The sequence below is a fragment of the Pseudochaenichthys georgianus genome, chromosome 4 (assembly GCF_902827115.2).
Source record: "Pseudochaenichthys georgianus chromosome 4, fPseGeo1.2, whole genome shotgun sequence".
Classification (NCBI taxonomy): Eukaryota; Metazoa; Chordata; class Actinopteri; order Perciformes; family Channichthyidae; genus Pseudochaenichthys; species Pseudochaenichthys georgianus.
The window spans coordinates 37,012,943-37,037,675 of record NC_047506.1 but is presented as its reverse complement, the minus strand read 5'-3'; the positions used below and the strand labels follow the sequence as shown (position 1 = coordinate 37,037,675).

The 24,733-nt window shown below is 42.7% G+C and overlaps 1 protein-coding gene across 1 annotated transcript; it reads left to right on the top strand.

The window, feature by feature from the left end:
* Positions 1–1,821: 1,821 nt before the first annotated feature.
* On the top strand, positions 1,822–18,147 carry lrrc40 (leucine rich repeat containing 40). Its single transcript, XM_034081972.2, is given in 19 exon segments — positions 1,822–2,086; positions 2,513–2,532; positions 2,534–2,575; positions 2,577–2,696; positions 3,127–3,160; positions 3,163–3,199; positions 6,587–6,716; positions 6,813–6,936; positions 7,082–7,221; positions 7,430–7,570; positions 7,572–7,603; positions 7,814–7,904; positions 8,141–8,186; positions 8,453–8,555; positions 9,472–9,579; positions 9,682–9,792; positions 13,946–14,023; positions 14,133–14,318; positions 17,796–18,147. Coding segments are annotated over 19 exon segments (1,794 nt in total). The 5' UTR covers positions 1,822–1,941; the 3' UTR covers positions 17,902–18,147.
* The last annotated feature ends 6,586 nt before the right edge of the window (positions 18,148–24,733 follow it).

The window sequence follows — 24,733 nt, the reverse complement described above, 5'->3', positions numbered from 1 at the left end:
ACCGCCTGCTGCTTCCCCTCCTCTCTCCTCTTCTCCCCTTCTCGGCTCCTCCGCTCGCATCTCCTGTGGGCGGGACTAAGTCTCGAAGATAGGAGTCGAGGAGAGGAGTTAGATAAATGAGAAAGGGCCGAGATCTCTCTCTCCCCCGTCTGTGTGCGAGGGGGCGGGGCAGTTTACACACACGCAGCTGCTACATGCAGCAACACGGCGGGGATGGCGGATATAAGCGCTCCAAGGTGTGGTTAAATGTTACCCGTCTCGATGTGGACAATGCTCGTTACCAAAAGTCCAATAAGAGTTTAGCATGTAAGGGCGGTAACACGAGCAATGTGTCTAAACATTTATCAAAAGTGCACCACATTCAGACGGAGGAATGCACCGGGTTCGACTGTCTTTCTAGCAGCTCTGTAGCCCCATCCACGAGTAACGTTTCCACGTCAGGTGTTATGTATGCTAGCAGCAACACACAGAGTTAACTACATTATACAAACATGGGTTAATGATTAGAGGTAACTGCGTTATTTATTTTGTTAAAGTTTCAGCTATTCTGTTTACAGTTCTGTCATCAGATTATTTAATATGATTTGTTAAAACACTGTTGTTTCTTTTGATGTGAAATATTATGTATTTAATTTAAATAAAAAGCAATGTTAGTTTTGTAAAAAATGTGTTAATTTAATAATATATGTATTTTTGAATCAAGTATTAATCTGTATTGTCTTCATTGTTTGTTTCCACATGCCTAAAACAACCTCAAGCTAAATCTAAAAGTTGATGGCTAAATAAGAGCGTTTGAGAAATTGTGCAAGGCATACAGTAATAGTCCGAATAGTCGATTAGTCGTTTCATTAATCGATAGATTAATCGATTATCAAATTAGTCGTTTGTTGCAGCCCTATTGTAGTTATCCCATGTATAAATAAAACGTGTTATTCAGCAACCCTTGCAATTTGGGATTTTATTTTTGGTTGGTAGACCTCGGTGAGCTGGTCATTTCAAAAGTAGCTCACCAGCCAAAAAAGTGTGGGAACCCCTAAAGTCTAAAGGCAGAGGTACAAAAAAAATAGTTGTAAAAGATTAACATTTACAACACAACATTGTTCTCTTTTCATCTATTGTGACATTTATACACAGGGTTCCTGAGGGAGCAAAACCCTTACAGTGCTCTCACTGCATAGAAGACCCACAACTGATGGTTGTGTGCCATTGCTTCAGTGTTTGCTATCATGTTGTTGATCCTCTAACAATATGAATAATGTAAAAACAAACTACCAGTGCTGACATAACTCTTCAAGAGGTCTGGTTTACCACTCCCTGTTATATTGCTGACTTCTTAGTCATGCACGTGGCGGTCTGTACTTTGAGATCCTTGAGCAGAGGTCTTATTTTCTATGAAAACTAAAGGGGACAGAATGTTTGCAGTCTGGTGAACCGAAGCTCTGGAAGCACCCCGCTCAAAACAGAGCCTGTTTTGATTGGCGAGTCTTTTCATTTTCAACTTTTCATTTCTCATTCCCTTTCAATGTCTCCTATTTCCTTTAAATTATTTTCCTATGCTTACCTTTTACTTTAACCCTGATGACAAAATTAGTATTTCATTCTGGTTGATTTGTATTCATTTATTTGTATTTATTTATCTATGTATTAAAAGGAACTGATCTGGCCAAAAGACTGTTTCCTCCCTTTCGTTTGTCTATTTATTTTCCAGCATAATGTCAACGATTTCCCATTGGTGAAATGTCTTTGATAATGTCTTGTTCCACACTTGTCCAGTAGGTGGGGGTAATGCACTGCAAAACTGGTCAGCTAACCGAAAATAAACAATTTACGCAGAAGAAGAGTAACTGCTTTTGCGGTTGGTGGGACGTGGGCAGGAAGCAAAGTGGGTGTTGACTTTGCTACATATGTAAACACTTGGCTAATTTCTCTACACATACGGACATGTCTCGATTTAAAAGAGCAGGTCAGGGGGGCTCTCTAGCGGGCTTCAAGACAGAGGAGACAGAGCCAACCGTCCCCTCCGGTCTGCTGAAGGCGGCCGGGAAGAGCGGCCAGCTCAACCTGTCTGGTCGGGGGTTGAAAGAAGGTAACTGTTAGCATGTTCAAGAGATAACACAAGGCAACTGTTAGCTGTCACTGTTAGCATGTTCAATAGATAACACAAGGCAACTGTTAGCTGTCACTGTTAGCATTTTCAAGAGATACAACAAGGGAACTGTTAGCTGTCACTGTTAGCATGTTCAAGAGATAACACAAGGCAACTGTTAGCTGTCACTGTTAGCATGTTTAAAGAGATAACGCAAGGGAACTGTTAGCATGTTCAAGAGATAACACAAGGGAACTGTTGGCATGTTCAAGAGATAACACAAGGGAACTGTTAGCTGTCGCTGTTAGCATGTTCAAGAGATAACACAGGGAAACTGTTAGCTGTCACCGTTTGCATGTTTTAAGAGAATGGGTCGCCTATATTATCAACTAACTTATTCATCCATTTATATTTCTGTGTGGTCAGTTCCTAAGGAGGTGTATCGTCCTAAACGTTGACCCACCTCTGGAGGCCCAGCAGAATGTTTCCTTTTGCAGAGTCAGATCGCTGGTGGGAACAGACTGACCTCACCAAACTGCTGTTGTCGTCCAACCAGCTCACACAGCTGTCTGATGACATCAGATTACTGCCTGCACTCATGACACTAGATGTAAGTAACACCCTGAGCTCACTCATCATTAGCGATAATGCATGGATGCAACCCTTATTGGTGCTTTTACTGAGAGACAAAAAAGAGCAAAATCATTCATGACAAGCACACGAAGAATTGCATTGATTGCACAGACAGGTGTTATCCTCTTCAGATGATCTAATTCTGAAAAACAAAACGGTAGCAGCATTTTCCTGTTTGCACTGCGCAAATAACTGAAAATGTGTTTTTTTTCCAAATACGGCACACAGACGTTACGATGCCGTTTGGGTACGCGGTACACTTTGTATGTTTATGTTTTTTCTACATAGTAAATCTTATCCATCTTGAATGTATTGGTTTATCCTGTCACAATTTAGAAGAAGTCACTCCAGAGCAGTTATCATTTTAATTTTTGTTATTATAATGTAATGTTAATTTTTTTTGGCAGCTCCATGACAACCAGATGAGCAGCTTACCCAGTGCGTTGGGGAACTGCAGGAGCTCCATGAACTGCGACTCAGGTACACACACACTCACACACAAAGTGAAGACCTAAAAATAGGAACAGAAAAAAAAGACTAGTCTTTGTATTTCTGCATAAATGTGATCATATCTAAGTCCTAAAATACATAGTACGAACTAAAGTAACACCAAACATGACTAGTTTAAAGGGGACGTATCATGCAAAATGCACTTTTGTACATCTTTATACATGAATATGTGTCCCCGGTGGTGTCAGGGGAACTCACCAGGTGTCAGAAAACACAACCCTCTCTCTTTTCCTCCATACCCAAATCTCTAAAAACGGGGGCTGCAACGGATCTGATACAGACTGATACAGATTTGAAATATCTCTGAGTCAGAAACAAGGAGCTCCACCTATTATGGCCAACTCTCCACCTATCAGGAGGAGACAGCCACGGTCATTGCCGTTCGAAAGCGCTGGAGATGCTGTAGTACATATGCCAGGCCTGTAGGTGGCGCTGTAGTCTGCCTCAAAGCAGAGAAAAAAAGAGCAAATGGAGCGAAATGAGGCATGGCTAAAATGCATGATCTGTTTGGTATTTTGAAATAAAGACTTCACAGACATGTTTTATATAGGTATGGCCCTACAATATATTATTAAAATGTAGCATGATAGGTCCACAAATAAAAGTACTCTTTAATTTTGTGAATGATGCTCTTCTAAATTGAATTATGTTGCCAAGTTAAGATACACACATGCTCACACTGTAGCCTGCATTACTTTTCCTGATTTATCACAACCAAAAATATTTGTCATCATGACATTTAACAATGTTTCTATGGATGCAAATCTACCTGAAAGGTCCCATGACATGCTTTTCCGGTTATTACCCGTCCCCTTGTGTGTTATGTAGCTTTTTCTGCATGTACACGGTCTGCAGAGTCACAAACCCTCAAAGTACACCCTGTAGCGAGTAAAACTCTAACACAGAAAAGACCTGTCTATGCTGCCCCAGAACGCCTCGTTGGAGATTTCTCTTTTTCCATTTTTTTCTTCCTGGTCACGGTGACCTAACGACGAACAAATGGACCAATCCGTCCAAATGGACCAATCCGTGGAGCTCCTCACACACACACTCAGCCTTATCTTTTCTCAGCCGCGCTACTCTGTGGAGTTTCGCTGGCACACACACTCACTCAGCCTTATCTTTTGTCAGGCTGTGAGTGTGTGGCGGACAGCCTGGCTGTGAGTGTATGTGTGTGCTCAGGCTGAATTCCGCGGTGTCTCGCTGTCTCGCAGACCCCACGCAGTAACCAGGAAACGACACCAATAATACAGCTCACACTGTCCGCTCCTCGAGCCTCAAAGGGCGGAGCAGCGAGCCCTGCAACTAGGGTTGGGAACCGAAACTCGGTTCCAGATGAGAACCGATAAGAAAGTACCGGTTACCCATACAAAATACACAATTTTTGGTTCTGCTTAACGGTTCCTAAACGCTGTAGACCCTGTATTCCACCGGGTCCGTCTGCCCCGCGGGTCCGTCTTGACGGCCAGCACTGCCCTTAATTTTTTTTACACTAAAGAAGAAAAAGACAAGGCACGGTGGTAATGCCTGTTAATAGCTTGCCAAAGCATAGCTCAGTTAAAATAAAGCACAGCTATTGTGCAATACATTTGTATTGCATGTATTAGGGGTGTAACGGTTCACAGAAGTCACGGTTCGGTTCATACCTCGGTTTGGGGGTCACGGTTCGGTACAACAAGGAAAAGCAAAAAAAAAGTCCCAAATGCATAATTTTTTTTTGCTGTTATTTATTTGAACAGTAGTGCACGTTTTGGTATGAAAATAAGGAACTCTAACATTTGGAATCATTAACTGTATTACACAGTTAAAAACAAACCACAAACAGTAACACACACTCAGATGGCCATATTATTTATAATGGCTGATGTCAACTAAAAGGTTAAATAAGCTGTACAACTAAAAAGTGTCTTTGAAAATATTAAAATAAATAATAAGAAAGTGTTTCAATCACAATCAATAAAAGGCAATACAAGAACTGTATAACATCTCCTGATGTCAAAATAGAAAATAATACAATGATAAATATAAAACTAAATAAAATCTGTACCTTTTTAGGAGCAATGCTAACATGTGTAATTAACTTGTGTGGAGGCCATTATGCCTAAATAAAGGTACTCAGCTTTACTCTATTTTCAAGTTTTTCTTCAGAAAGATGAGTTTGTCTACGTTGTCAGTCGTGAGGGCAGATCTGGTTGGCGGTAACTATATCACCTGCCGTCGAGAAAACCCTCTCGCTGGGGACTGAGACTGACTCGGATGTGATTGAGCATGTTTGACGTGTTACCACTAGCCGACACACCGTCCTCGTCCGATCCACAACTCGCAACCCCATCATTGTTGTAGTCCACAGGGAACCCGAAATGTTCCCACACACCTGATTTAAAAGAAGCAGGTGGGTCTTCTAGCTCCTGTGTGTTGTGTGAACTCGCCTAGCTACTAACTTTTCTTCTTCATGTATTGTGTTCGTTTTGTTGTGTTTTGTTCTTGTTCTTCATTTGTTATTTACGGGCGGCTGGCTTTTAGGCGCAAATACCGCCCCCTGGATTATATCTAGTGTAATACTGCCCTGTAGTGACAGACTTTTTTCCCCCTCATAAAAAAGGCGTATTCGCCGTGTGACTGCATGTGCCGAACCGTGACGTCCGAACCGTGACGGTACGTGACGAATACGGATACCGTTACACCCCTAGCATGTATATTTGGAAAAATGTAAGTTAAACCTTAAAAAATAAAGATATTTTTACTATTTAAACGTTTGACCTCTTTTTTTTTTTACAATTTTGGAATCGAAACGGGGAATCGATAAGAACCGGAATCGATAAGCAGAATCGGAATCGATACATTTCAAACGATACCCATCCCTACCCGCAACGTCCCGCCAACACGGCATCCAGACCCCACGCAGCATTTTCATCTGTTTGTGTTTACTAGTGTCATTTTTCTGGTTGTTAACAAACGCCATTGTAACACATAATCACTGATGTTCCGCTGTAATGGTGGTGGACTCATCAGAACAGAGTGGGCGAGCTGACCAATCAGAGCACAGTGGGCTCATAGGGAGGGGGGAGGCAGGAGCTCCAACAAGCCGTTTAGGACAGAATACTATACAGAGATGCTGTATGAGAAACCAATGTGATTTTGGAACATTGAACAATGTAACATTTCTAGTATACCTCAACAATGGAATTATGATCAGTAGAAATGGCCATGTCATGGGACCTTTAAAGTTATCTGTGTATTTAGGCATCATTAAACGCTAAGAAAGAAAAAGAAAAACGGGTTCTGGCCCCACAGGGCAGCAGCACATAGCCCTGAGTGGGGACAAATCTGAAGTGTGTTTGTCCTCCTGTGTCCCAGTCATAACCAGCTGAGTGCTCTGCCGGTGGAGGTGTACTCTCTGAATAAGCTCTGCAGCATGACACTGCAGCAGAACCGTCTGGAGAGCCTGCCAGAAGAACTGGGACAGCTGGAGAACCTGACCCAGCTGGTAACAACCACACATACCGTCAAATATAGAGACTCCTTCTATTCTGCTGTGTGATTGGCTGACCTAAGTGAACTGTTTGTTGTGATTGGTTAAAAGGACCTGTCCAACAACCTTCTGAAGGACCTCCCCTCCAGCCTGGGCCGTCTCACCTCTCTGCAGAAACTCACTCTGAGTCACAACAAGCTCAGCGCTCTGCCTGACAGCGTGGCACAGCTCAAAAGTAAGAAAATACTAAAAACCTTGTCAGACTCACAACGGATTGTAAAAAGGAATTTACAACTCTGGAAAGATATCATAAAAGCAACTATTGTAGAATGAATCGCAGTAATGGCAAGGTGTGACTGACTCCTCTCCTGATGTCACAGATCTGAAGCTGTTGGACTGCAGCAACAACCAGCTGACTGACATTTCCGCCAGCCTATCAGAGATGCTGGCTCTAGAGCAGCTCTACCTCAGACACAACAAGCTCCGTGCCCTCCCAAAGCTCCCTGCACCCGCGCTCAAGGTAACCATAGCAATAGCAGAGTTTCCCCAGGTGGAGTTATAATGCTGACCGAGCTTTCTGATCCATCCTTCTGTTATTCATGCAAAGGGAAAGCACAACATGTAGTCCAATGTATACGAGTGTTAGAGGGAAAGTCCTAACACCAAAGTGGACTATGATTGTATCTAATGTTTGCAGTTTGTTTAATGTTGTGTTTGTGTGTGTGCAGGAGTTGTATGTGGGGAACAACCACATTGAGAAGCTGGAGGCGGAGCAGCTATCCTGCCTGAAAGCCATTTCTCTTTTAGAACTACGAGACAACAAAATCCAGACGCTCCCTGAACAGATCTCCACACTGAGCACGCTCACCACGCCTCGACCTCACCAACAATGACCTCAGCACGTAGGTCACCAACAGCACCATGACTCAGCTTAACATTTTTTTTAAAAAATCGTCATTGAAAACAAAGCACTATTCACTAGAAAACTATTATGGACACATGTTCACTTCCTTTCAATGATGTTGGGTGATATAATCTGTGTGGTATGTGTAAGCTATGTTCCAGATCAAATTATACATTTATTAACGTAATGTGAATCTTTCTCTGGTCAGTCTTCCAGCCTCTATCAGCCTGCTGCCTGACCTAAAGGTGCTGCTGTTGGAGGGAAACCCTCTGAGAGGAATCAGGAGAGATCTGCTCAAGGTAGGACACACACACACACACACACACACACACACACACACACACAGTGAAACATGAATTCACACTAGAATTCACTGCTGAACACACTATCTGACAGATCAATGATTCGCCTCAATGCTGCGAAACATTGTTGACGGCATATCAGTGAGATCTCTTTACTACAGCTGTGCGTTTACATCAGCTGCTCACATACATTCAGATTCATGTTCTAACCGCTTCTGTTGTCCTCACCACAGAAAGGAACCAATGAGCTTCTGGAATATTTAAGAGGAAGAATTAAAGGTACAGTTCACCTTTTTTATGCTAACTCTCAACTGTTTTCTCTACTAAATCTAAAGGGGGCGTTCATGAGACGCAAATCCTTCGCTTTGGAAATTCGGAGAGCATTTCTGTACACAGACATATTTCATGGTTACCATCAGTAATCATGAAATCACACCTGAAACTTTGAGATGCATTTAAAGTTGTGAAAAAGTCGACTGGACCTACTCATGCTTTATCTCGCTGTGTAAAAGGTCTACTGAAACAAAGTTGTGTGTTTGTTGCAGAGGAGCCTGACCAAGCAGAGGAACAACAGACGGCCATGACGTTACCCAGCCAGGCCAGAGTTAATGTCCACAACATTAAGACTCTCAAGTTACTGGATTACAGGTCAGTTAACAAATATATTTATTAGTGCTGTCAAGTTAACAAAAAAAAAAAATGAACGCCACTAATTATTTTAACGCGATTAACGCATGTGTATTTGTTGTCCTCGGCCACCCCGTAGTTTCAGAGAGCATCGAGTTTAAAATACCATCGAAAAGCTGATGCTGACAGCCCCGCTCCTGCCGTCCGCTTGCGGCAGACCACACTTCCACGCTCACCGGCAGGCACCGACTGGCCACCGGGAGGACCGGGAGGGTGTGTGTATGTGTGGCGCGAGAGAGAGACCTTACGTGTATTGTTGTTGTTAGCATCTAGTGCTAGCTAGCTGCGCTAACGGATATAAAGAGCTGTTTAAATGAAAACAGAGGAGCGACATTTCGCAGACAACTGCGCCGAGCACTTGACTTTATGCAGGAAGCCAGACAGCGGGACATTGTAGGAGAAGTCGGCACACTCAGCTCGGATAGTGCGCAACATTATCGTAGCGTCCAGGCAGCTCCCGTTCGAGCATATGCCTTGAGTTGCACACTATGGTTGCACATAGCTCCAACAATCAATCACACGCACGCACGCACACACACACACACACACACACACACACACACACACACACACACACACACACACACACACACACACACTTTGTATTGTATGAGAGAGGTTCCAGATTGAATTGAATATTTTGTAATGTTCAGAGGTTGTTGTGTTTAATATAATAAAAAGTCATTGTTCAAATGATAATAAACATTTGCATAAAGCATATTTGTCCACTCATATGTTGATAAGAGTATTAAAAACTTAGAACAGATAAAAAATGTGCGATTAATCGCGATTAACTATATTAATCGACTGACAGCCCTAATATTTATATAGTAAATGATTTTGTAAAATACATTTCTGAGTCTTGTTTTGTGTTTAGTGAGAAGCAGGCAGCGGATGTTCCTGAGGAGCTGTTTGATGCTGCAGCAGACACCACTGTCACTTCTGTGAACTTCAGCAAGAACCAGCTGACCTCCATACCCCCCAGGTACACACACACACACACACACACACACACACACTCTTATCGGCAAGTGTATGAGATCACAGAGTGTACTAACTGTGTGTAACTGTGTCGGTGTTCCTGTAGGCTGGCAGAGTTTGTCTCTTCTCTGTCAGACATCAATCTGGGTTTCAACAAACTGACCTGCTGCTCTCCTGACATCTGCAAGTTCCTGCAGCTGTCAAACATTGACCTCAGGTACACACACACACACACACACACACACACACACATTTAGAGAAGAATAGGATGAGCACTAGGGTTGGGAACCGAAACTTGGTTCCAGATGAGAACCGATAAGAAAATGCCGGGTACCCATACAAAACACACAATTTCGGTTCTGCTTCACGGTTCCTAAACACGGTAGACCCTGTATTCCACCGGGTCCGTCTGCGCCGTGGCGACCCGGTGGAATACAGGGTAACAAGCGGCGGACTGGCCATCTGTGTGTTCTGGAGAATCACAGAACGGCCGGTCGCCAGCAGGCCGTTGACGGCAGGCTCGGTTCGCTGACGGCCGGTACCGCCCTTAATTTTTTTTAACGGCATCATGTAAGTTGTGCTGACAGGCGACAGAGGTCCACAGTTGCCCCACAGCGAGGCTCCCCCCGCCCTCCCATAGACAGTTCACGAGCTCAGTCACTTCATAACACCAAAGACGGATCGCGGTAAACGCTCTAAAATGAGGCTCCACTACACTAAAAAAGAAAAAGACAAGGCACAGTGTAATGCCTGTTAATAGCTTGCCACAGGCCTTACTCAGTTAAAATAAAGCACAGCTATTGTGTAATACATTTGTATTGCATGTATATTTTTTATTTGTAAAAATGTCAGTTAAAGGTGGGGTAGGTAAGTTTGAGAAACCGGCTCGAGATACAATTTTTGTTATATTCCATGGAATGCTCTTAACATCCCGATAGCAATGAATATCTTAAGGCCCTGACACACCAAGCAGTCACCAGAGAACTCGCCGACTGTTGCGTCACCGTGTTCTCCTGCGTCTTGGCCATATGTCGCACTGGAACACACCGCAAAGACTTCAGCCGAGCACGTACGAACTGCGCATGTGTGAGTGGCAATAACTCTCCTTACCAGCAGGCGGCGGTAGTGTGTATTCGTCATTCAAAAGAGGCAACAACCGGAAGACAGAGAAGAAGAACAGACTGCGTGATCTAAACAAACAACAAATAGCACGTGCGTTCCATTTTCACTCTCGTCCATCGAAAACATGTTTTGTGCGGTACTGGAGCTATCAGCCATTGGAGTGTTGCTTGTGGAAGACATTCTCAAGCAACCGTTTCGCTTCTCATGCACTGATTCGCTAGCTGAACAGCCAATCAGAGTGATTGAATGTTGAATCGGCCGTGGATAAAATAACTGGATGGCCTACCTGCCTGTCAGCCTTCCATCTGTGCACAAACTTATCTCGTGCCCTCATTGGTCATGTTCGTGTGTGTTGGAGGAGGGGCTCTGTAAGGAAGTAGCAGATTTCTTCCGGCTGTTTATTTTCAAATTCTAGCGCCCTCGAGCTGGTTTCTCCAAAATTACCCACCCCACCTGTTAACCTCTTAAGCCCTGAGCCTGTTTTTCAGGTTTCAGGCTCGAAAATGCCACTAACACAACAAAGACTATATCTTCACTTCTAAAAGGGGTAAATTAATAATCTTTTCTCTCAAAGCAAGGTTACATCTGTGAGTTGGATGTAGAAGTGTCAGAATCAATATAGATGTTTTTATTTTAAAGTAAATTCAGATGGAACACAGTAAAAACATGTAAATTCTAATGTCCGCCTAAAGAAAAAAACATTACTTATAGTGAAAACCACCCTTGAATGATGGGCTAGTAGACTAAAAGCTTTAGGAATCCAAACTATAAACATATAATAAGTACCCTGTATCAAGATTGATGCAAAACAAGTGAAATTTGACCTTTTTAGAGAGGTTTAGAAAAATAAAGTCCAAGCGGACTCACCTCTGGGTAATTTGGGAACCATCAGTTCCATTTGAACTTTTTCTCTGTAAAATCATTTTATTACTTTGAATTATCACTATAGGTATTCATTCCATCCAAATACAACTGTTGTGAAAAAAATAAAACATAGGCCTACTCTGTTATCCTCTTACAGTGAGCCTCTGAATTAGCCCCGAGCGAAAAATGCTAACCTATTACTGCACCGAAAATCACTCCTAGCTCCCTTATTACTTATCCGAGCTGCACATCCAAGACATTGTTTATGATCTTAAAGACACAGAATCTAACGGTGCCCACCTCAACACTGAAAGATACAAACTCGCGAGGTTATCAACAAAAACGTACATCAAAACAAGTGGTACTAACATGCGCTAGGCTAACAATGACTTACCTTCCTCATTGTCTGGTCTAAACTGGTCTTCAATGGCATTAAAACGATAAAAACGATGATGTAGTTAATCCATAGATTAATATCCAATGTGGCTGTGTCCCCTTTGAAATGTTCTGATAATCTATAAGCAATAAAACTGCAATTCCGTTATCTGCTGTCCGCTCTGTGCTCCGTGCGCTCTGGGTCCTGCTGCAATTCCTGCTTCGTTACGCTGTAAACAATAAATGAAGTCGGCTGCGTAATGTTGTTACGCTGGCTGGCATTCTTTATACTTTATACCATATCTCTGGAACCCATTGGTCGATTCGTGTGATTTACACCTTTTTCTTAACCATTACATCCAATAGAATCAATTGGCAGTTCCCAAATTGACGTAAACATTACCATAGCGGACGTAATAGAGAAGCAAACGAAGCATATCTGAAACTGCAAGCCTGGACGGCAAAACTTTATACCCAGTATATTGCCATAAATATGATAATGGATTATCAGTAAAAATGTCTACGTGACACAAAGACATTGGATTAACCTTGAGCGGCGTTTTTATTCCGTTGAACACAACTTTTGATCACAAATCAAAAAAGGTAAGATGTAATTATTGTAATATTTTTGAAACCGGATGTTGTTTACTTTCTCTTTTCTGGCTGATATCTCCAGGAATTCGAGGTCGTACAGTGATGACATTACATGTGTGGAATCTGTGGAGTCTCAGCTTTAAATCGTACATCTTGTTTGTGCAAAAAAACTGTGGGAGGGGTCCACTGGGGGGACCTTCGGGCTTAAGAGGTTAAAGCTTAAAAAGAATAAAGTTATTTTTGTTATCTAAACGTTTGACCTCCTTCTTTTACAATTTTGGAATCGAAACGGGGAATCGATAAGCAGACTCGGAATTGATACATTTCAGACAATACCCATCAGGGACGTGCACAGATATTTGGAGGGGCTATTGCTCTAAACTGGAAAAAGGGCCTCCCCCCGAAAAAAACACAAGACCTTTTGAAAATTGTAACATGTTTTTAATGTAAAAGAAACCATTATTACATCAACTAAATTGAACAGTGATTCACATCTCATAACAAAATAAGCTAAGGTGAGTACTTGCATTCGGTGACTTGATTTTAAAAATGTTTTGCGGTCCATATCTCATTAAAATATCTAATGTTAGTAACTATTAAAGATAAAATGGGGACAATTCTGTTCTAATGTAGTTTGACCATTGTAACTGCTGTGCAGGACATATCTGATAAAATAGGGCCTCTAATTACCTTAAATAAACTCACTAATTAATTAAACCAGTTCAATACGCATTATTCTTATCATTCTTTATGAGCGCAGTAATGGTAAGGTATCTAATTACTTATTTATTTAGTATTCCATAACTTAGTAACAGAGATGGTCAAACTGAAGTAGAGACATGGCAGAAATCCTACGATGAAGCGGGACAGTGAAGTGTTCACCCGACAGAGGGCGATCAAGAAAAAGAGAGAGAGAGTGGCCTGTTGAGGGAGTTTACAGATGAAAAGACACAGAAGCACAATAACAACAAGTAGGCTATATTTAGGTGTTTTTTGTAAATAACCGACGGTATCAAGAGGAAGTAAAGTCAAGTTTCCAAAATCCGACACTGAGGTGGTCTTAACGCACCGGCAGATGACAGCGCTGACAGTGTGTTTCCCGCAGCGAGACGCTACAATACTAATTGTGGGCTTATGTTGATTCGGCCACAACAGACAACATAAAAACAAACTCTCGCTCTCTCCAGAGGGGCAGGTCAGCCAAACGGGTCGTTGCCCGGGAAACATTAGCCCGTACCTGTGCACGTCCCTGATACCCATCCCTAATGAGCACACCCCCCTAAAGACTTGAGGGTTGTCCACCCTAGGAAAGATAAAATAAACAATACATCAATCAATACATCTGTCGCGTTGTGATCCCTCTGGTTTGAAGACTGCATTCATGTCTGAATATGTCCCGCCTCTTTCTCTTCCAGGAATAACCAGCTGACTGATTTACCATCTGAAATGAAAGACTTGACCAAACTGCGCTCTGTTACCCTAATTTACAACAGGTAAGTCACTGTGATGCTGCTGTCAATCACATCAGCTGACCAACCAGTAACATTCTGGATGAGAAAAAGTAGTGAATGAGTCCACTCAGTGTCTTCTTACTGATCCCAGGTTCAAGTCCTTCCCTCAAGTCCTCTATGACATTGTTTCCTTGGAGACGGTGTTGCTTGGTAACAACCAGGTGAACGGGGTGGACCCTCATCGTCTCATGAAGTTGATTAATCTGTCGACGCTGGATCTGTCCAACAACGACCTGCTGAACGTCCCCCCTGAGCTGGGCCTGTGCAGCAGCCTCAGGTTGGTCCTGAACATCGTCCCCTCGTGTCTCAATGTCTCAGCTCTTTGTCCTCTGTTCTGAAGCAGTGTCTCCAGTAGAATAATTGGGTGCTGGTCAACATGTCAGAAGTTTTCAATGGCCAAGACAAATTGGAGAAATTCCAGTCAGATATTATCCGTTTATATTATTGAGCTTACAAACCATTGATAGGAAAGCTATTCAGACAACGACATAATTGAGACATATAGATTTATTATCTTATTGAAAAGAACGCTGTTTTAAATCAAATTGAAGTTCATCGGACTTAATCTGTAGGAGGAGTTTGTTAAAGTACGGCACCTGAAAAAGGGTTAGGGTTAGATTCGCCAAAAACGGAACATGAAATTCAAAATGGCCGACTTCCTGTTGAGTTTATGGTACAGCTTCAAGAGGCTTTTTTTGTGAATGTTGAAGGTGGAGGCTTTTATGCCCAGGTCCAACCCCCTCATTAACGTATCGTCCACACGCTTCAACAGAGACGCTTCCCATTCACTTTGAATGGGGGGACGTCACACTTTGCCGAACTGCATTGTGCTTCCATTGCTTCACTTTATTGACTTATTGACAATCATCGGCCTGAAACCATTAAGTTGCTTTGCTAAGCTCATGTTTTTAAGACTGTTTGTTTGATTGTGCTTTTTTATCAGAAAAACAATGAGTAATAGATAGGGATGTAACGATATACCGAATATCGCGGTATCGCGGTAAATAAATGTCCCAATACCGTCGTGAGACTGACAAAATCTACCGCTATTTCTTTTTTTTTTTTTATATTTTTTTTTTTTAAAGGCAAGGCAAGTTTTATTTATATAGCACCTTTCAACACAAGGCAATTCAAAGTGCTTTACAAAAAACGAAAGACATTAAGAAAATGGCATTTAAAATCAGTCATTAAAAATAAAATAAACATTAAAAGAAAAAATACATGGATAAAAGTTAGTGCAGTTTAAGATGTGAATAGTTCAATTAAAAGCAGCGGCGAAAAGTCTTTAGTCTGGATTTAAAAGTAGTCAGAGTTGCAGCGGGGGATACTTGCTGATACTAACACTGAAGTTCTGCCACTGTCTGTGAATGTCATTGAAGACCTTTACAAGAGCAGTCTCAGTGCTGTGGTTTGGACGAAAGCCTGACTGGAACACATCGAAACAACTATTTAAATGCAAGAAATTACTCAAAACACTTTTTTTTGTTTTAAACCTTTATTTAACCAGGTGGTCCCATTGAGATCCTCGATCTCTTTTTCAAGAGAGACCTGTCCAACATGGCAGCAAGTAGGTTACAATATGAACATAAAACAACAGAACACAAAAGGACATCGTATTTACAGGGCTACATGTACACACCTAGAGACATTGACAAGTACCAACAGTATGTATATCTCGCCCTGTCAATAAGCCTCACCTTCTTGGCAAAAACTGTATTGTTTTTGAAGTGGCGGAGAGACAATGCACAGTTTGACCCACTGCTGTCACCCATGGCCAAAGCATATCTCTCCGTCCCACTGAGGTGGCGTTAGACTTTTTCGCTGTCCGTCATTTTGACAGACAGGATCGTAAAATATCCGTCATAATCCCTTATTACCCGTCGGGTCTGAACAGTTCACGAGAGAGCACGCTCGTGAACTGTCAACGTGGGGGGGGGGGCATAACACGGCATAACACCGTTATGCCGTGTGCACACACGGCATAACGGTGTTATGCCGTGTGTGCATAAACCTCGCTGGAGCGCGCACAGCGTAAAGCAAAACCTCCCAGACTTGTATTGATCTGTACGGCAAAGTACGGTTTGGAAACCATATCATTTCCTTTTGGACGGCATGCATAAAACGGCATAACACCAGAGCCTCGCTGCGGGGAAACGTTGGCGCTGTTCCGAGTTTGTTCTAATCTGTCAAAATGACAGACTGCTTTCAGATTTTTCCGTCATGTTAAATAAAATATTCGGTTAACGCGACCACTGCTGTCCCAGCAACATCAGTACCAAGCGAGAGAGCAGGGGATATTGTAAATGCCCAAACATCCCAGCTTATAAATACCTGGAAATGTGGACATTCTAATATTCCTAAAAACCTGTCTGATGATGCTGAGTGAGTGACTAGTGAGTTTGAGTTGAGTTACTTGAAAAACTAAAGTGAAAATTTATTTTATTGCAGGGTCTGATTATTAAATGTCCTTGTTTATTTGTGAGATGCAGTGGCACAAAGAAAATGCCTACTTTGTTTGGTAGTACTATAGGTACAAAAAAAACACTTGTTCCAGTCTGTTACTGTCACTTTGTTTTTGACACTTTAAAATACTGCTTTCCTACTAGAATGCTGTACAAATCAGATGTATTATGTAATAAAGAAAACATTTCCGAGTAAAAAAAAATGTTTATTGAAAAAGAAAAAATAGAATTTTTTATTATTTTTTATTATTCAATATCGCGATAAATACCGTACTGTGGACTTGTTATCGCGATATTATCGTACCGTGAGTTTTTGGTATCGTTACATCCCTAGTAATAGTGGAATATAAGAGCTATATTCATGCCTCCTCCAACACGACACACAATGCTACAGTTGGACAGAGTTCAAACCCTCCGACATCCTGCTGCTTCCTTCCCTTCACACCTGATCATTCTGACAGAACTTTAGGCAGTTATAACTGGCTGCTGAATTCATGTGTTTGAGACTGTAGCATGGTGTGTGTGTGAGGTCAGTTTCATTTTCATCGCCGTTCGTAGTAGAGTTAGCTGGGTATTTTTATTTTAACTCTCGTCCCAAAATAATTTTTTATCCTCCCCGACCCTATTTTTTCCGACGACGGGATGTCCTTAAGCTCAAGCCCTGCGTTGCTCGTGCTGAAAGTTGAAAAAAGTTTAACTTTTCAAGCTTCGACGGAAGCGCCAGCAAATCAAATCATATGCCAGTACAAGCGCTAGCCAATCAAACTGTGTGCTTGTGTGTCCGGGGGGGGGGGAGATTAATGTGATCGGTTGATGGTCGCGCGCCAGACACGCCCACCGGCAAGCTTCAATGTGACGGAACCGTGTGGAAGATACGTAAAACTCAATGTTTGTTCGCCAAATATATACAAATATTTTAGAAAATAATAATCCTAAAAAACAGTTTCAATAAGTCCTCCATAGCGGCGGAGCGCTCTTTTTACAGTGATGGCATCTGGTTGCATGGCTGATGCCAACTTGTCTACCTATTTTAAATCTACTTTCTTTAGACATCATGACTAGATATTATATATCTGTTGGACTTCAACTGGATTTCTCGGTCAAAGACCTGTAAGTTCCAGCTAATGAAACATTGCTCTGTTTGTGTTTTATGATGAGCCTCAGATGTGATTTTTCCACGTCTCTTCAAACTGCATCATAACTCCTTCAGATGATTTCTTAAGTAATGTCTTTCAGCTGTTTACAGAACTTTATTTTGAAAAGGGCTCAATATGTTTGTTCTTTATTTGTAGGTGTCTGAGTCTGGAGGGGAACCCTTTACGTGCACCCAGAGCAGCCATCGTGGCCCGAGGAACGGACGCAGTGATGGAGTACCTCCGTGGCCGCATTCCAACATGACCTCCGCTCACACCTGTTTTGTTATCACTGCTGACATTTAAAAGCATGAACCAACAAACTGATTGTACAACAGGAGGCCATCACACAGTTCAACGTTTCCCTGTGAGGTGGATCCGTATTCCGTGATGTGTTTAATGCTTTATATACAATTTATGGATGAATGTGATGAATATTTCTTGACAATCGAACTACACATGACTGAAAATAACAAATGACAACACACTTTCAATAAAGTTTTGAAGTCAAGCTGTAGCATTCTGTTGTTTGTAAGACAAAGTGGTGGAACAGCAGCTGCACTAAGGGAACAGGGCTGAGGGATTATAGGGTCTGAGAGAGCATAGGTCTAACATAACATCCCGGAAAGGGGACATTGGGGAACAGCCATGAAGGACATAAAGCTTTCCCTCCTCCCTATCGCTTTCCTTTGCTGTACTTTTCCTCCTCCTTTCCTCTAATCTGCTCTTCCTCTTTCCTTGCTCTGCTTTCCTCCTTCCCTTCTTTCACTAGCCTCCATTCCTTCTTCAGCTCTCCTCTTTCTCCTTTCCCTTCGTCCCTCTCTCCCCTGGTTTATTCTCCCTCCTCCCTCACTTTCTCTCCTTTCTCCCTCCCTCTCTCTTTCCCCCCTCCCTCCATCACAAAGCAGACTGGAGGTGTCTGTTTGAAATGGCAGAGGAGAGCAGCAGAGTGGCTGCAGAGAAAACTCAGAGTGGAGCTAAAGTGTGAAGGGACTGGAGTGATCTTTGCAGGACGTACAGAAACTGTAGAACAAAACCAGGGACAGAGAGGTTTGGGGGAGCTATAGAGACACTGCACAGGTTGAGGGTGAGACATGAATCACACCACAGGGGTCGCTAGTGATAACCTGAGCACTGGGTTTATGTTACATGTTCTGTCCCCTCACGGCCCACATGTATGTTCTGTGACTACCAAAACTTATTTTTTTTTTAACTAAGTGCATATGTTTTACTTGGCAGTTTCTCTAAACATCTCATCAAGCATGTTGTCATGATCCTGGTGTTGGTATTCATGTGTTTCTTTTTTAATTTAGTAGAACCCTCTCCTTGCACTTTGTCTTGTTCCACTTCCTTTGTGTTTTTACGCCTTTTTGTGATGTTTGCCCCGCCCTGATTCTTTCCATCTGTCTTAACCCTTTTCAGCTGTTTCTTGTCAGTGCGAGTAGTGCTCTAGTCTCTGTAGGATATACAGTATATCCGTCTTTCCCAGTGTCAGTGTGTTCTAAATACCTGTCAATGTGTCCCATTGTTTTGTTCCGGGTTTCTGTCCATGTTTCCTCCCTGTGGATTAGCTGCTTGTGTTATCCCGGTTTGTCCCTTGTTTTGTGACTTTGCTACTTATGAGTTTCTTTTCACCACCAGTACATCTCAAATATGTACTGATCCCAGGCCTGTCTGTCTCAGAAAACGAAAAGATACAAAAGCCTGATATAAAGTCAGCTCCAACAGTAGTCCTGTCTCTTAAGGCTGTGGGTGAAGCAGAGAAACAGCTCATCACCTCACGGTAATCAGATTACATCTGACCCATCTGGAGAATTGTAGGCAGTAAAAGCAAAGGAATCTATATACCAGCAGAATTCAAATCTCTTTTCAAATGTGACTTGGATTTATCCATGGTTTATTTTCCAATGCCAAGAATCTGCAACTGAGAATTCAATTCCGTGTTTGGGACCTCGATAATACAGCAGACTATACAGTGGGGAAAAAAAGTATTTAGTCAGCCACCAATTGTGCAAGTTCTCCCACTTAAAAAGATGAGAGGCCTGTAATTTTCATACTAGGTATACCTCAACTATGAGAGACAAAATGAGAAAGAAAATTACTGATTTTTAAAGAATTTATTTGCAAATTATGGTGGAAAATAAGTATTTGGTCAATAACAAAAGTTCATCTCAATACTTTGTTATATACCCTTTGTTGGCAATGACAGAGGTCAAACGTTTTCTGTAAGTCTTCACAAGGTTTTCACACACTGTTGCTGGTATTTTGGCCCATTCCTCCATGCAGATCTCCTCTAGAGCAGTGATGTTTTGGGGCTGTCACTAGGCAACACGGACTTTCAACTCCCTCCAAAGATTTCTATGGGGTTGAGATCTAGAGACTGGCTAGGCCACTCCAGGACCTTGAAATGCTTCTTACGAAGCCACTCCTTCATTGCCCGGGCGGTGTGTTTGGGATCATTGTCATGCTGAAAGACCCAGCCACGTTTCATCTTCAATGCCCTTGCTGATGGAAGGAGGTTGTCACTCAAAATCTCACGATACATGGCCCCATTCATTCTTTCCTTTACACGGATCAGTCGTCCTGGTCCCTTTGCAGAAAAACAGCCCCAAAGCATGATGTTTCCACCCCCATGTTTCACAGTAGGTATGGTGTTCTTTGGATGCAACTCAGCATTCTTTCTCCTCCAAACACGTCGAATTGAGTTTTTACCAAAAAGTTCTATTTTGGTTTCATCTGACCATATGACATTCTCCCAATCCTCTTCTGGATCATCTAAATGCTCTCTAGCAAACTTCAGACGGGCCTGGACATACTGGCTTAAGCAGGGGGACACGTCTGGCACTGCAGGATTTGAGTCCCTGGCGACGTAGTGTGTTACTGATGGTAGCCTTTGTTACTTTGGTCCCAGCTCTCTGCAGGTCATTGACTCGGTCCCCCCGTGTGGTTCTGGGATTTTTGCTCACCGTTCTTGTGATCATTTTGACCCCACGGGGTGAGATCTTGCGTGGAGCCCCAGATCGAGGGAGATTATCAGTGGTCTTGTATGTCTTCCATTTTCTAATAATTGCTCCCAAAGTTGATTTCTTCACACCAAGCTGCTTACCTATTGCAGATTCAGTCTTCCCAGCCTGGTGCAGGTCTACCATTTTGTTTCTGGTGTCCTTTGACAGCTCTTTGGTCTTGGCCATAGTGGAGTTTGGAGTGTGACTGCTTGAGGTTGTGGACAGGTGTCTTTTATACTGATAAGGAGTTCAAACAGGTGCCATTAATACAGTTAACGAGTGGAGGACAGAGGAGGCTCTTAAAGAAGAAGTTACAGGTCTGTGAGAGCCAGAAATCTTGTTTGTTTGTAGGTGACCAAATACTTATTTTACCGAGGAATTAATTCATTACAAATCCTACAATGTGATTTCCTGGATTCTTTCCCCCCATTCTGTCTCTCATAGTTGAAGTGTACCTAGGATGAACATTACCGGCCTCTCTCATCTTTTTAAGTGGGAGAACGTGCACAATTGGTGGCTGACTAAATACTTTTTTGCCCCACTGTATGTAAAAAAACACTAAGATTAAAAAAAAACTGGAATGAAAAACAAATTAAAAAACAATCAGTTACAAGTTAATCTTTTCATCACTGATGAAAGTTAAGATAGGCTATATGATCAGTACGACTCTACTTTAAAATGGTCAAACAAAAGTGGGAAAGCCTGACCAGTGACTAGGAAGGTAACAGAGACATCAAAAAACTAGGAAAAGTGCTTTATTTACACTGTGCAACCATGATACATGTGGGGAAAAGACCAACTCACCTTGGCTGAATGAGGACAGCTACACGCACACACATTGTGTCCTCCTTAAATAAGTCCTAGAATCACAGTGCAGTTACACTTCTTACACACCAAACTGACACTAAAGAACACGTCCCGACGGAACGTCTCCTGCTTCTTGGCCATGTGGCCCTGACACACCAAGCAGTCACCAGAGGACTCGCCGACGTCGGCTGTTGCGTCGCGGTGTTCTCCTGCGTCTTGGCCATGTGTCGCACGGGAACACACCGCAAAGACTTCAGTGCGTGAGTGGCAATAACAGAAACCCTCCTTTTTACGCAGCGGTCCAGACATAGACATCAAACGGCGACACATAATCAGTGTGCAGTTCCTTTGGCAGGGATATCTAGATACTTTCCAAGGTTTGACATAATGAATTGTGCTACTTTTAAAGCAAGCAATGATGTTTTCAAATCTGTAATCAAAAAGCCCCTCAAAAACACTATAGAAGCAGTTCCTGCCGTTGTTACGTTAGTTCAAACAGTAACAACGGACTACTTTTCTTAGCGGACGTACGGTGGCCCTGAAGTGCAAGACACCGCAGCATTTCACAAAACACCACAGCATTTCACAAAACACCACAGCATTTCACATTGGACGGAAAGGGTATTCCTTTAGGGAGAACACTTCTTGTTTGTGATTGGACAGAGCCAGCCAGAGAAGCACTGCTGTGATTGGTTGTTTTTGCTGCCAGTCAAGAAATGACGCTTCGTGATTGGTCAACACCCGACAGCGAAATATGTCCCAACCATGGTCCCACAACGTATGGTCCCAACACATCAGCCGTTAGCACACACTCAGATCTCACAGCTCCTCATATCTGTTCAGAAACTGGACAAAAGTTAAACATGTACAAACCACAGACTGTCTATGTCATGGCGAATACAGTCGCTGCTTTATTTATGTCTGTATGATGTTGTTGTGTGGACGGAGCAGCTACAGGTTAGTTTAGCCTGATGAATCCGATTCAGAAAACACGCATTTTAAAAGCTTTTCGCCTGCCGTCTTGTTTGCAGACTTGTCAAAGCGTTAATTCATGGTTTTTACTAACTGTTATCAGTATGTAGTTACTTCGGCATCACTTTGAAACGTGTATTACAATTAAATCACGGTCAAATATGTTCATTCTGTTGTAGGATTTACATGGAGATACGCCCCGTCCCCTCTCCAGCGCCTCTTGTTTGAATGACAGCATTGACACCAGCAAACACAGCTGACAGCCGCGGTGAAACTCGAGCGATTAGAGCGATGCGAATATTGGGTAGTCTACCATAGTATTTACATGGAGATAAGCCCCTTAAAAACCATGAGTTAATAAAGCATTAATTCTGTATTTACTCCTGTCATTCAAACAAGACGCTGGAGAGGGGGCGGGCCGTATCTCCATGTAAATCCTATCGGAATCGGATCCATCAGGCTAAACTAACCTGTAGCTGCTCCGTCCACACAACAACATCATACAGACATAAATAAAGCAGCGACTGTATTCACCATGACATAGACAGTCTGTGGTTTGTACATGTTTAACTTTTGTCCAGTTTCTGAACAGATATGAGGAGCTGTGAGATCTGAGTGTGTGCTAACAGCTAACAGCTGATGTGTTGGGCTAATCACAAGCGTCATTTCTTGACTGGCAGCAAAAACAACCAATCACAGCAGTGCTTCTCTGGCTGGCTCTGTCCAATCACAAACAAGAAGTGTTCTCCCTAAAGGAATACCCTTTCCGTCCAATGTGAAATACTGTGGTGTTTTCTGAAATGCTGTGGTGTTTTGTGAAATGCTGTAGTGTTTTGTGAAATGCTGTAGTGTTTTCTGAAATGCTGTAGTGTTTTGTGAAATGCTGTGGCGTTTTCTGTAATGCTGTAGTGTTTTGTGAAATGCTGTAGTGTTTTGTGAAATGCTGTAGTGTTTTCTGAAATGCTGTAGTGTTTTGTGAAATGCTGTAGTGTTTTCTGAAATGCTGTGGTGTTTTCTGAAATGCTGTGGTGTCTTGCACTTCAGGGCCACCGTACGGATGCATGTACATTTAAATCAATACATAAAACTAATTTTTAAATCAATACAATCTTTTTCTAAATCCATAAAAGCATTTCAATTATTATTGGGAGTCATGTCGTTACTTTGTTGAGAATGTGGCCATGTGTAATAAGCGGGATAATGTCCACATTGCACATTGCATAATGTGCCTTCATGCCGATCTAGATCCCTCCGCAAAAACAAAACAAAAAACGGCTCGTTCGCGGGCGAGAGCAATATGGTCTATCTGCGGCCGCGGCGGTACACGACACGCCCACCTGACACGACACTACGGTGGCTGAGAGGCACCATCGTTAAAAGCGAATTGACGAGATTTACATCATACAGCCCTTGTAGTATAAACATTGATTTTAATTTCTTACAGTAGGAGAGGTTTTGGGGTTTAGGAGGGAGGAAGGAAGATTAGGATTAGGTAAAAAGGTAGGGAGTGGTTAGGGTTAGGATGGGGGGAAGGGAAGGGTTAGATTGAAGGGAGGGAAGAGAACTGCTACCCGGGAACGTTCATACTGGGTAGTTTATTTAGTTTAAAAAAAATTATCCAACGAGTTAGAGACCACAAAGGAAGTGTAGTACCGCCGTTTGGCCACAAGACTCCGGCGCACTCCTGGGGGCTTGGTTCAACCTCCACTGTCCTCGGCCGCAGCTAGACCCTTCTCAGCCACCGTAGTGTCGTGTCAGGTGGGCGTGTCGTGTACCATCGTGTACCGCCGTGTACTGGCCGCGGCCGCAGCGAGACCCTTCTCGGCGAGAGCCGGCTCCCGTCGTTCACTATAGGATCCGCCCCTATACGATCCGCCTCCTCGCTGCGGTCTGCAGCCAGACTCTATTGGTTGAATCGGGAGGCTGTCGGCCAAAGAAATCACTGATTGGCTGTTCAGCTTAGCGAATCCGTGCATGAGAAGCTAAACGGAAGTGAGGGACCCCAACAAACTATTAAGAAGGCAAATCTGAGATTTAATTTAACTCCAGCTCTCGACACAGGTTCGGGAAAGCCCCATGAGCTTCTCGCTGTAGAGTGAAAATGGAACGCACAGAGTTATTGCCACTCACGCATGCGCAGTTCGTACGTGCTTCTTGGCCATCGGCTGAAGTCTTTACAGTGTGTTCCAGTGCGAAACATGAACAAGATGCAGGAGACGTGAGGCGACGTTCCGAGTACAAACTATTATATTTAACACATGTCCCTGTGTTTAATTACATGATCAACCCAAAAATAAAAACACACACGCTGCA